At 42.5% G+C, this 14,284-nt stretch overlaps 1 protein-coding gene across 1 annotated transcript; it reads right to left on the reverse strand.

The window, feature by feature from the left end:
- Positions 1-224: 224 nt before the first annotated feature.
- capza1a (capping actin protein of muscle Z-line subunit alpha 1a) lies at positions 225-13,768 on the reverse strand. Its single transcript, XM_076267528.1, has 10 exons — positions 13,708-13,768; positions 8,025-8,088; positions 7,533-7,584; positions 6,294-6,357; positions 5,824-6,030; positions 4,919-4,998; positions 4,499-4,577; positions 3,238-3,309; positions 1,863-1,925; positions 225-1,516 (listed from the first exon to the last, which is right to left on the reverse strand). The coding sequence occupies exons 1-10, from the start codon at positions 13,744-13,746 to the stop codon at positions 1,376-1,378; spliced, it is 861 nt and encodes a 286-aa protein (XP_076123643.1). The 5' UTR covers positions 13,747-13,768; the 3' UTR covers positions 225-1,375.
- Positions 13,769-14,284: the final 516 nt, after the last annotated feature.

Consider the following 14,284-nt stretch of genomic DNA (forward strand, 5'->3'; position numbering starts at 1 on the left):
CCGAAAATAAAGGCCCGTGCAGACAATTAATAAATATCAGTTCATGTCATAATTACAGTTCTACATTTCCGACTGACCTTATTATGAGTGTAGCCTATATATTTCAACAACTAGGCCTACATCAAACTGCAAATAGAGGCAAGACATCTCTGAAATAGTTTACGGAAACATAACTGTGCAGTCCTGTAACCAAATTCCCCCATAAACAAACTTTCACCACAGCATTTGGTGCAAATCCTTTATTTCTTTGATTTATACATGATTTGTTCATACATTTTGTAAAAAATAGCAATAAAAGCTAAGTAAAGGACATGGATGTGGGGGAAGGTGTGTCATGACATAAAAACACCCTTTTAACATTAGTGGAAGGCAAAATAACAGCAGGTTGTGAAGAATATGGAAAAAACACTACAGTACATGAATTCATGTGAAGCAGGGACAACCATGACAAAATGCTCCCTTTAATAATTAATAACAACATTCTCTTGTGAGTGGAGCCCTATAATCCCTTTGCGTGTAACTGTGTGGCAGCAAGAAATACTTTTGATTTGTCAGTAACACAGCTGTATTTCCTTTACCATGGGAAAGATCGAAGCACAGTGCTAATCTTTTTAAATCAGAGGGCAGCAACAAGTTGTGTCCAGGAGTGTGGCATAACCGGACATACCGGAGGGGATCCTCAAATGGCGCAGACTTTCTCATGAACAATTTAAAGAGACATCAGTAAGCCGAATAGTGAAGACTTGTGAGGCTAAGCCAGAGAGTTCATTACATGAAAGTGCTATTAAAATACCCAAAGGTGGCATTGTAGATCACACTAGGAACTGTGATAAGAATAAGATGAGATGCACTAAATGAGTGACATACAGTAAAAGAGGATGGCCTGGCTTCTCAGTCTCCTGGTGTTTTTGTGTGTGACAGGGTGTTTGTTTCTGTGTGTGCACATGTGTGTGAGAGGGAGAATGTGTTTGTGTAGGTGTCTGTGCAGTTGGAGTGTGGGGCAATTTGTTCATACTGAAAAAGCTTCATCAGCTCAACTCAGCTAGTCAAAATGAAAGTGCCACCTTTCCGATGCTTAGCAGCGGGGGAAAGCAGTTTCGTCTCTCAGGATGACAACAACAACAACCAAAAAAAACAAAACAACAACAGCATCCTTGGCTTTCATACAAATAAAACAGACTGAAACTAAAAGAAATAACAGACACATAGCACTCGATCACATGAGGTGACTGTGAGCACAGCATAGCACAGCAGGGGAAGGCAGCTTTGGCTGAGTAGCTGCTACGCCCCCTTCCCAAACCTCCCCGTCCCAGCCTGTCTTCGCTTGGCCGTGTAACATGAGCAGGCCCCTCGGTCGACGACGAGGAGGCCGGCCCTAAGCATTCTGCATCTCCTTGCCAATCTTGTAGCTGAGGATCTTGTTCCAGTCAATCTTGGTGCGCGTGACAGGGAGTTGACGCCGTAAGGCCTTGAAGGTGGTATCGGACATGGTCTGGTAGTTTTCACTGATGGCCGTCTAGGGTGGAGTGAGGGAGAGAGAGAGAGAAAGAGACAGAATGAATGAGTCAGAGGGATGGAAAATAAAAGAAGGGACACAACAGATGTGGAAGAAAAGTAGAGGAGATAAGATGGAATAGGTGAACAGGAGACAGGAGGAAGAAAAGTAGAGGAGAAAAGATGGAACAGGTGAACAGGAGACAGTGGAGGAAGAAAATAACGGCCGACTGGAGAGAAGTCTTCCCATAGTCTTGTTGATTGTTATAATATACTGCAATATGCATTCACGTTTTTATTCATCAAAGTATGGGAGCAAGTCCAGTCACTTCTCCTATCTGTAAGAGAGAAACAATGTGGACACAAACCTGGTACTCATTCTCCGCATTCTCAATGATCTTGACAAATTTCTTGGCCGTCTGTGCCTCATTCTGTGAAAACAACACACACACACACACACACACACACAAACGCACACAAACACACACAAACACACACAAACACACCACAGAGAGGGAATTAGACAGAGAGTCAAACACATGACTAGCAGAGAGAAAAAGGGGAAAGAGGAACGTCTGAAAGACTGATCTAAAATAGGACTATCAGGGACACTGTCTGAGGAGGAGCTGAGCTGTGTGACAGGTAGAACATTGTTTAAGGCTCTACCAGTCGCCTGCAAACACACTTCACTTCCTCTCAGGCTATTAGGCAGGGAGGAAGTGAGTCAGCCAACCGCAAAACAGCAAAGAGAGAGAGAAAGAGAGAGGGAGGATGAGAAACAAATGGAATGGGTAGATAGAGGTTTGGAAACAGAAGAGACGGCAGAGAGGTAGGGAAGAGAGGGGGCGGAGGAAATGGAATCGAAGAGAAGAAGATGAAGTTGAGGAAGAAGATAACAATAAAAGATGGGAGGGGAGACAGACACTGGGAGAGGAGAGAGAAACAGACGGCCAGACAAAACAGGACAAAAAAGATAGAGGGGGCAGAGAGATTTATAGATGCGTGTGTGCGTGTGTGTGCGCATCAGGAGTAAGCAGTGGGCATAAGCTGCAGGTTAACTGGTCTTTTTGAGACTACATGCACGTCTGCCCTCTAAGTAAACACAGCACCTGAGGGATGCAGCCGCCTGCCTACTGATAAGCACTGCACAGACAGGACTGTGGAGGACAGGCTGTGTGTGTGTGTGTGTGTCTTCACTGGTGGCATTCCATACAATTACACAGAGAATAGACATGCAAATGTTTTTCAGCTATGCCATGTCCCATGTTCAATGCTGAATATGAAGTATATTTCACAATTAGACTTCTGGTGAGTTACGTAATTTCCAAGGTTTATGCCCCGATTTTGCAAAATCTCTTTTTTTCTTCATCCTTATTTAGGATTAAAGCACAAACTGATTAATTCATTCAACCCACAACTCAACCTACAACTGAGTGGTTTCATACATGCCAGATAGCTTGACGCCAGTGACCACCTGAAATTGGTCTAGTATTCTATGACAGGATAAAGTAATGTTTAATAAACAGCGGTTAACACCGTGTGTTTTTTCCCACCCATTTGCATAAAACACTGTCATGCGGTTTATACATGATGCATCTTATACACCAGAAATTACTGTATCAAATAAATCAGGACACTGTGGTCCTTGTACAGAAGACCGTTCCTCACGTCTACTCTGTCTAGTTCTACGTGACTCTCACGTGGTGTCATGTGCTCAGAGTCTCAGACCGGAGAGCTACTCACAGACACGGCCAACGTTTCCTGCACGTCCTTGTGGCTGACCAGCTGGACATTTCCGTCTTCGTAATAATGGACCTAAGGGACAGGAGAAACAGACATGAGGGAGGGTGCAAGTGTTTAGTATCATGATTTTAATCACAGCAGTTAGCATGTGATTATCTCCTTCAAAGTGCTTGGTCTAAAGAAAAGAAATGCATGCAATAACTGTGCTGCAAATGGCTTGGATATGAGCCCACTAGCTGACACTAGCTGATTTGGCTTTAGTTAGACCAGTGCAGTGCCCGTTCAAACATGCTATTCCTGTCGAAAACCTGTAGCCCAATTACATGGCCGCAGGTAGGTTTGTTTTAATAATAAGATGGTAGGGAAAAACATTATTTTTGCTAAGCATCCTGATAAAGTTCCCTTGGCCTTTGGAATTAAAATAGCCCCACATCATCACATAACCTTCACCATATCTCATGATTGGCATGGGGTACTTTCCATAAGATTATCTCTCAATACAAATCAAACCAGCTATTAGGCTAACTGAAATAAAACCATGCCTATCACTAGGTATGGTGAAGGGTATGTGATGATGTGGGGTTTATCAGGATGCATAGTATCCTGGATCCATGAATAACTGGCCTGTATTTTAAGGAAGAACATGTATTTATTTACGATACATTATTCATTCACAAAGAAAATTGGTGTCCTTAAAGGTTGGATATTTCCTTTATATAAGGCGAAATCCAATGTGGGCCTATTTTACCGATATCTTTTGCATTTCTTATCCAAACGTCAACCTTGGCACTGCACTACTCGTGCCCGTAGCGAGACACCTGGTAAGTTTGAAATCAAATGGTGCGAACGGTTCTACAGATATGCGACACACAGACACACACGTTCCTGCAATTTATAGATAGATGTATTTAGTAGGCCTAAGTGGGTGCTTGGCGAATGCCGAATCAGTTCAGATGTATAATGAAAGATACCTTTCATCAGCATGTTCCCTTTTAACACACATACAGATAAAACTTAAACCAATAACCTTGTTATTGAGTGATTTAATAGAGTACAGGGCACAATAGCTCTGTCCGTGTCACTACAGCAAACTTCAGTCTATTTAAGAGGTCAAAAGATGTGGCTTTGACTATGTGGCATAGAATACACAAAGTCCTGAGGGTTAGTTATTACAAACAGCAGTCCGGCAACGTCCACCCCACACATGCACGGACGCACGCACGCCCCTCAGCCCATCTGTCAGGCCTCTCACTCTGCCCACCTGTATCTTCAGGACCCCCACCACCTGAGCCGAGGACTGGGAAATGCTGAACTTCCACTCAGACCGGCAGCGCCCATTCCTGCAAGAGGTCAGAGGTCGTGTCAATCAAAGTCACCCATCACTCAGCTCTGTGGTGACTAGAATATGCAATGGGACATTATTCAACAGTCTAAAGATTTTTAAGATCATAACACTTTGGACATTTACACATCTCAACTAGCCCATGGAATTATGGGATATGAAAATAAGTGGTCAAATATGTGGTCAGTTCAGTGGTCAAATGAAGAACAGCCAGGCGCATGCAACACACTGAAAGGCCCTTTTCATACTCAGAATAGCCAAATATTTTATAAAAATCTATACCTCTGGGCTAGACATGGAGTAAGAAACAACACTGTTTAGAATGCATAAATGCATTACCAGAAGTTTTTTGGTTGAAATTGATGACCTTCAATGCATGCAATGATAGTCTGCTGCCCGTCAATGGTTTTCCCGTAGACCTATGTAAGAAACACAACATGACTAAAAAGAACACAATTCCTCTTTGTACTCAGTAGACCTTTGTGCAACAAAACACTCATCAGAAAGACATTAGTTTTGGTTTCAGTTCGAGCTTTCTGGTGTCATAACAGAAATGGCCTCCTCAGCAGTAATACGGTATGATGGTTTGGCTGCCTCATATGACACAACACTTGAACACTTTTCCTAAATACATGGCGTGTGTGTGTGTATGTTTGTATGAGAGAAAAAAAGTATGTTTTTGTGTATGTACAGTATGTACTATTCTTGTCTGCATGTGCAAGAACTCCCTGACATTGGTTTGATAAAACTGAGGACAAAACAACAGTGCTGTATGTGCAGTGTAGACTCCACTGAGACTGTGCTTCATATGATATGTGTGTGTGTTGACTCCACTGAGACTGTGCTTCATATGTGTGTGTGTAGACTCCACTGAGACTGTGCTTCATATGTGTGTGTGTAGACTCCACTGAGACTGTGCTTCATATGATATGTGTGTGTGTAGACTCCACTGAGACTGTGCTTCATATGTGTGTGTGTAGACTCCACTGAGACTGTGCTTCATATGATATGTGTGTGTGTAGACTCCACTGAGACTGTGCTTCATATGTGTGTGTGTAGACTCCACTGAGACTGTGCTTCATATGATATGTGTGTGTGTAGACTCCCGTGAGACTGTGCTTCATATGTGTGTGTGTAGACTCCACTGAGACTGTGCTTTATATGATATGTGTGTGTGTCTGTGTGTGTGTGTGTGTGTGTATCTGTGTGTGTGTGTGTGTGTGTGTGTGTGTGTGTGTCCGTACAGTGCAGACTCCGCTGGGATAGTGGTCCTTGACGTAGGCCTTGAGGGCGTTGTCACAGGCGTCTCTCCAGGCCCTGAGGCCACTCTCCCCGTCATGTGGCTGGGGGTCGCTCGCCTCCTTCCTCAGGTGGTCGAATTTAAACGAGAGCCGGTTCCGCGGGTCGAAAAACCGCCCGTTGCCAAGATCTCCATGTTCTGTGATCAAAACCTTTGAGCAGGGGAGACGGGACCCACAGGACACACTTACTTATGTGGAATATATGTTGGCCCGATAATCAACTGATATCTTACAGATGTGTATGAGGCATCTGACTATATTTGACCAACTTAAAAAGCACTACAGTAAAAGTAAGATGGTATAATACTAGAAAGACGTGATGGATGGTTTATGTGTGTGTGTGTGTGTGTGTGTGTGTGTACGCTTAAAGATCATATGCAGAGAACTTGTTTCCTTTGGAAAGCCTCCCATACCTGGTCATCGTACCCATCTAGTTTGGCTGGAGTGAACTGATCCATGTTGTACTGGGCAAAGGCACTGATGAGGAAAAGAGAAAGAGAAAGAGAACAGCAACTGTTTTCAGACTCTTGCCATTCAGAGGATCAGCTTGTAAAATCCCAATTCTGAACTCATATGGAAAAGGCTCGTCTGAGCTTGGCTCCAACAATGGGATGTGGCACTGGTTTAAAATACGCCAAATTGTAAATCCTCAAGACAATTAGGCAGCCGAGCTGCATCGTGGATGTGTTTGGCAAAGTTACAGCACTCTCCCAAGAAGTACGCAGGGCAGACAAGCAACAGATGGACATTTCAACCGAACAAGGAACTAGGAGCAGAAACTTAACTGAAATGACCTTTGATGAAGCAGTTCTAAAAAAAACAACACCATAAATAAAACAAAGCATAAACTAAAGGGATTACATGCTCTCACGGGCAAGAAGAGCATAGTGGGATTGTGGCCTTGGTCGTGGGACCCAGGACCTGGAGGAGTCAGGAGGAGTTAGTCATGACTAACTTGTGAGGCAGTGGTGTAGTAGTAGTAGTAGTAGTAGTAGTAGTAGTAGTAGTAGTCTTAGTTCAATGCCATATCAACCTCTATGGCTAGATCATGGCAAAAAAGGCATAATATAAATTAGAGATTAGAAAAAAACAAGAAATTAGTGCTTTGAGAATAAAATCGCTGTCTTATGGTCAGGGTGAGGTGTAAGTAACTGCTGCACTGCCACTCTGAGTCAGCTCCCCAGATCTGGGCAATGAGAGTCCCGCCAAACATGGCCCACCCAAAACCACATCCCATTACTGCTCCCAATGCGAGCCCAGTGTGCTCCATAAAAACAATAAGCTGATAAACACAATACACTAATAAACACACAAGCAAACAAACAAGAACACTGGTGTGATGACTAGACAGGAGTGAATGTGTGTGTGAGTGTGTGTGTGAGTGTGTGTGTGTGTGTGTGTGTGTGTGTGTGTGTGTGTGTGTATGAGTGTGAGTGTGAGTGTGAGTGAGAGAGAGAGAGACTTAGACAGTGAAGGTTGTGGGGTGGGCATAACGTTACTGTGCCCAGAGGGTTATTAAACAAACACAAACATGAAAAAACAAATAAAGACACAGAATATGGCTGTAAGGAGGGGCGAGCGAGAGAGAGAGAGAAAGAGAGAGCGAGAGTGTGTGTGTGTGTGCGTGTGTGCGTGTGTGTGTGTGTACTCACTGTGCCGAGCCCTCCCTGAGAATGCCGTCATTGTTAAGCAGTAGCCGCACATCTGGAAAGCAGGAGCAGACAGTTAGCCATCAGGGCACTGGAGACGTCCAACACTGGCTCTGGCTCAGGAATGGATCTGGCCGTTATCTGAGCCACATCCGGCCTGAATCCGCTCCCGAGCCAGCTGTGCATTTAAGCATCTAAGCTCTAGACAGTCATATATGGTAACACTTGATCGAAAGACACAGAAGATTCAGGAACAGGCTGATTGTACTGTAATGCAACTTCAAGGTTGACTATTTCTACTACGCAACAAGCTACAAAACCGATGCTCTCCCATATAGAGCATCCTATCAAAATACAGGTTCATGTTGTGCAGACATACAAACACTGATCGTAAACACGTTTTGAGGTACAGTTTGTGTTCAGCGGAATAAGCTTCTTTTCTTTAAGCAAGACCACATTTAATTCTGATGCCAAGACACAAATGTTCCTCCTCACCATTGAAGACTTCGTTGAACTCTCCAGGAGGAGCGTGGATGATGAAGTTGGCAGCAATACGCACCTGTAAGAGAGAGGAACAGAGGGGAAGGGAACAAATGATAACGGTTATTCCGTTCTCCACCAATAACTGTACTGTCAATCGCAGAGTTTAATATCTCTAAACTGTACCAGCACTTGGACATTTCTATAATCATGGCTCCATCTTCCATGATGCCGAATGGCCTCCGTATTGTCTGGGCTCTGTCTTTAATGAGCTTATTTGAAACAAAACCTTGGCTTGAAATTGGTGTGGTTATACTTATTCTGAGGGGACATCTTAGAAATTAGAGACAGTGTAGAAATTAGAGGAAGACAGTATACAGAGAGTATGAGAAATGTACCAATGTCCGAACATTTTTGGACTGTATGCTATAGGATAGAGGATTTAAGGGCAGATTTTAAAAACAAGAGCCATCAGGGTCAGTGGATCTTCTGGCCAATCGATTTCCGTTTCAAAAATGAAAATCCATAAACAAAAAACAAAGAATTATATGATTTCCTTTTTAAAATACAAAATCAGAAAATGAGAATCAAGTCATTTTCCCATTTCTCCACTGATGTCAGGAATGAAATAACGGGCCCATATTAGAATATGTTTCCTACCGGTGGCAGGCCTGTAGAAGATATAAGATAGGTAAAAAGAAAGCTTGGTAGCCTAATTATGCAGGCCTAAGTTCCTCCACAGGGGGCGATCTGAGAGGAGGGAGCAGTGCATGGGTAGTGTGTGCATGGCGGCTGCGTTAGGCCTTCCTACTGTATCCATTTTCATTTATGCGCCCATTTCACACTGCCCATTTTTAATGAAAAGCATGTCAAGCAATCCGGTGACTAGGGCTGCACGATATATCTAAAATCTATCGTTATCGCGATATCAACACTTGCGATGGACATACCGCAAAGATTACTTAATTTTCGATAAATTCGATACATTTTCTGAGCCGTGCGCATTCCATACAGTCTATGGTGTATTCACATTCTGAATGTCAACATATTTTACCAAACTGATGCGGTCATGCAGCCCAAGAAGCCCGTCCCCTACCAGTTTAGGTGTGTGGTGTTTTAGGTGTTAAAGCGGGAGCTAAGTCGTGATGGCTGAAAATAGTGAGTCGAGCAAGGTAGGCTACACTTGGGTGAAGAGGAATTAGTGACTAAAAGGAAAAGCACGTCTGTTATATGGGAATATTTTGGTTTTATGAAGGATGCCGTGTTACAAACACAGCGCAAATGCGTCCTTCTCCACCGTGTTAAAATAAACAATTTCTTTCGTTATCGTTATATCAGAAGTTGTCTTTCACTGTCGGTAAGGCTTGTATTTCATGATTTGCATTTAGCAAAAGCCCCAGACAGCAGCACAGAGGTAATCAGGATTCGTTATTTGTAAAAGTTGTTTAACCTACTTCTGGACTGTGCGATTGCAGCCCAATTACTTTCACTTTCCGCTGCCCTCGTAGTCGGCATGCCGGTAGCCTAATAACGTGGGATGCGCAGCGTACTGTATGAGGTTACAGACTGAGATGATTGCCGCGATATAGCTTAAGTAGGCCTAGCTTCTTTGCTAGGCCCATCGAAGGCTGGCAATGTGGAATATTCCGCTGGTTGGTGCACAAGTGTTCAGATTGGCTGTCCACCCGTCTTTTATGAGGATTAGGAGCAGATCTTCCACACAACTTCGATAGCCTAGTCAGTAGGTCTCTTAGCTGTCCACTTTCATCAGGCCATATAGGCTACATGATATTTTATATTATTTAAAAATTATACATTTATTTCTGTAATTATACATTTACCCCCCCCCCCCCAACCCTACAGTGTATGTTTGCAGCAAGCAGAATGAAAAAAAAAACATTAAATATACTGCTCAAAAAAATTAAGGGAACACTTCAATCATACACTGAATCACTCTGTCACTGTTTGGTTCTGAGCACAAGTAAAACTTTTGAGGCGAGTGTTTTATTTTGCAAGAACTGTCACATTCTGTGAATGTAGTTTGAGAATGGAGAAAAGGGTGGAAGGTTTCAAAATATGTGTGGAAAACCTTTATTGAGCAGTATATTTAAATATCGCAAATTATATCGTTATCGCAGTACTCAATAATGGTATCGCATATCGCATGTTTTCCTAATATCGTGCAGCCCTACCGGTGACCTAGCCTAGCCTAGCTGCTACTCAGCAGTCATGCATCAAACACCTTCCTGGTACACTCACACAGCCATGACACAGTGGCAAAGGCTGTTAAAGGTAGCTCTACTGGCAATAGAAAGCCTATACACTATTTGTCACATTAAGGGAATAGCTGTCCAGTCTGCGTGACTACTGAACAAACATCTAGTGTTAGTAGGCTTCATAACCCTGCTCAACAAACAAAGCGGTGCACCCACAAAATGTCAAACTTGTGCGTGCTGATGCACAGGGTTGAAGAAACGTAAAACTATCTCTAACTGCCCCTCATAAACTATTTGTTGTCATAGTAGCCTATTGAAATTCAAATAGGCTTGTGCATCTTCAAACTTTAGAATGGTTTTGCTGTTTATTTCATACATGAAACCAGTGGAGGAGACGGAAAACAACGTGAATCTTTGTTTTCTGATGTTGTATCTTAACATGAAAATCGAATAATCTATTTTTTTGATTATCAATTTCCACTTTTGAAACGGGAATCGATTGGCCAGAAGATCCACTGACTCATCAGCACCTCAGATGTGTAGTTACTCTCACTACACACATCTGAAATCCATTACAAGGATTCTGACATGATGCCTACCACAAAAATGCCTTACTTGATATTGTTTAGGCCTATATGTTTTGAATGCAATGCACAAATAGACTACAGTACACTAGCTCATTAAAATGTGAACAGTAAGGAAAAAACAATGAGAGCCTGTAAGTGAAATGCCTTAGTTTACTGACACAAAAGTCAATACTGTCAAAAGTCAATACTGTTTGAGTTGTACTATTGCTCTGGACCTGAACCAAACTAATACGATTGCCAGAATGAATTTAACTTAGTCTAGTGTTGGTGGGGTTAAGGGAAAATCCTCGAGTTCACTGCTGAATGCCTGTGTGTACAAGGAACACAAGCCTTACACAGGTCTACTGTTCTTGAATGGAGCCTCCCCTTGTTGTGAATAATGCAGATGTCAAGAGACCAGTGCAAGTGAGTGAGAAATGTAAGTGGAAGTAAGAAAAAGAGTGTAGGACAGAACAGTACATGGTGGGGTAAAAAGCAAAAAAGAGTGTGTGGGGAATGTGTGTGTGTGGGGAATGTGCGTGTGTGTGTGTGTGTGTGTGTGTGTGTGTGTTTTTGTGTGCATGTTTGCGCATGCATGTCCATGTATGTGAACGGAAACTAAGCAGCGATCTCCTCGGGTGGCTCGGAGCAGGCCACTCCTTAGAAGGCAGGCGAGGCGAGCAGAGCAGTGGAGAGGCCCGGTTCCCCTGGGCTTTTCTTAGCAGCGCCTATCTAAGCATGAGGCAGCACGGCCGGCCCGCACTGCCGGCCTGTCAGCCACAGACTGGGCTGGGCACAGTTAGGGGTTAGCATACAGGCCTATAGTGTGATGTGTCTATGGCACTAGCGCAGTGCTTTAGCAGACACTCTAAACCTGGGTTAGCTTACTATCTGTGATCCATGGCAATCAAGCTCACGCCCTTGGTTTATTGATCTGCAGTATTGAGCAACAAAAAAAAAACAAGCGTTACTGGGAGACTGCAAGTGAGGCTGAACATTGGCCTAGCAGCAGGCAGGCAACGCTTGCTCAGCAACAGAGTTGGTGACATGCCCTGATAAAGTAAGCTTCTTGTTTGCTTGGGTGGCCTGTGGTCACCACTGTGGCAAGCTATGGCACCGTGCACCAAGAGGCAGGAAGTCACTGGTGCACAGTGATGGGGCGAGAGCACTTCCGCATCGAAAGAGGAAACAACGCACAGTCAGCTGCTCAAGCTGAATGGAAAGGGAACCTTCAACAAGACATTCTTATCACTTAAAATCAACTCCTCTCCAGCTGCATTAATACAAAAAATGTGGAAAGGGTGTGTTCACATGCAAACGAAGACCAAAGACACTGTAAATACGCCGAAACTTAGAGGAACTATATTGTAGCCTGACCCTACTGATGATTCAGAGCATCATCCATGAAGCACCTGACCATCTCACTTTTTCAAAGGGTATAGCCTAGAACAGAATATCATTGACAGACACAATACAATGGAAACATGCACAAAGCAATTTCAGATGCACACTCCTACAGTGGATGAATAGGAATGGCACATGAATAATAGATTATTCACCCATAATACCGTTACAGTTATTATCCTAGGCTATAGCTGGTATTCTATAGCATCCACGGTCACACACCCATTACAGAAGAGACCACGGCAGAAAGCAGAATGTTAGTGGGGATCTATTAAACACCACTAGGGAATAACTGACAAACACTGGCAGATGGCAAGCATGTAGCCTAAAGCACGTTGACTAGACATGCAACTTGCCTGCCTTCCATTATGCATTTAAAACTCTAAAGTCATAACAAGGACGACAAGCGACATAACTGTTAACTGCCTTTCCTTTCCTTTCCTTTCCTTGAGATCCAACTCGACAAACTGCAGTTCCGTCTAAGCATTTCTCAAATACCTCCACATACAAACTGCCTGTCTGCACAGGCAGCGGCTTGACCACAGGATTAAGGTGGGACTGCCAGAGCCGTATAGGCTACATGTACAAGCATGCACAGTGCAGTGCTGGGTCGGTCACAACACAGCCGAGAAACAACAACGGGCTGCTGAACTATTTAAGGGCGCTGTCCCAAACAAAACGCTGTAGCCTAAGGGATCTAGTAGGTTGAGATAACTTGCAACATGACCGAATAGATTAAATTGTTATACTTGCTTAATAATATTTCCTTAACAGTGCATAAACCTTTGGAGTTTTAACCGAGGTAACTTAGCTCATGACATATGCGTAAACCCAATGCCTTACAATAAATGCCACAATAAACTAAACGGTTACTTGACAGCAGCTACAATAACTTCGCCCTAAACAGTTATTATGTCATACATCGACATAACATCTGTGGCAATTTTGTTTCTCAAGAGGGTAACGTTTCAATCGTGAGGACTGTTACACAAGCAATTTCCTTCCTTTAGAAAATCCTTTGCAAATTCGAAACAAATGCCACTACAAAACACGTCAACAACAGAATTCATTATTGATGGAAACATTAGGCTACATATTAACATGCCCTAAACTGACCAAGTTGACAGGGCTGATGAACTTGTTTGCAATTTCACAACTATCGCTAATCACATTCGAGTAATTATGCTCTATTAAGTCAATCAACGAACTGTATGAATTACGATATCAGACGCAAACACTACATAAATGAAACTACCAGAGACGAAATTAATGAAAACTAAACGCATAGGTTACTCATTTCGCGCTGTTCGCCTCCAGCCAGCCTAGCCATTGCTAACGTCAGTTCACGAATGTTACCAACGCTAAGCTAACTTACTATCAACATTTCTTAAAGTAAATGAGATAATTTACCCAGTTAATTGCATCGATACATTACGTAGAGTAATACCACCGAAAATAACATAACAACAGTCCTAAATAACTTTAATTTAATTCAACAAAACAGTCTCATACCTTCTCATCATCAGTAAGCTGCTCCCCAAAGTCGGCCATCTTGGCTCATTAGGGCAAACCCAGTTACAGTTGCATCATGGGAAACCCATTGACTGGATTTCAAGCTAAAAACATAACTTTCTTCTTCTTCTTCTTTCGGTTTTTAAAACATAACTTTAAATTTAGAAGTAATTTTAATATCATCCAGATACATTAACAGCATTCAATTACGCGTATATTTTCACACAGACAGCTTTAAAACATAACCTTTTTGTAATGGTTATTAGGATAGGTCGTCTATTTCTAATTATAGTACAGTAAAAGAGAAATAATAATAATAATAATAATAAAAATAATAATAATAATAATAATAATAAACAATAGAGCCGAAAATAAGCTAGGCCTAAGCAAAGGGAATGGGATATGCTTCTCTATTCAGATATACTACGAGAATAGAGAAAAGTGTTTTTTATGTGTTAAAATATGAGAAATGATCCAGTAAGTTTATATGTTATTACTAATCTATCCTAAGGGCCTCAGAGGAAGGACATGCAATTTGTCAGATGTTTGTTTTGGCATTTCACAAAAAAAAATATAG

This window comes from Alosa pseudoharengus, unplaced genomic scaffold (genome assembly GCF_046254945.1).
Source record: "Alosa pseudoharengus isolate Yale_2024_CS ecotype anadromous, Long Island Sound unplaced genomic scaffold, YU_APseudo_1.1 YU_APseudo_1.1_scf_5, whole genome shotgun sequence".
Lineage (NCBI taxonomy): Eukaryota > Metazoa > Chordata > Actinopteri > Clupeiformes > Clupeidae > Alosa > Alosa pseudoharengus.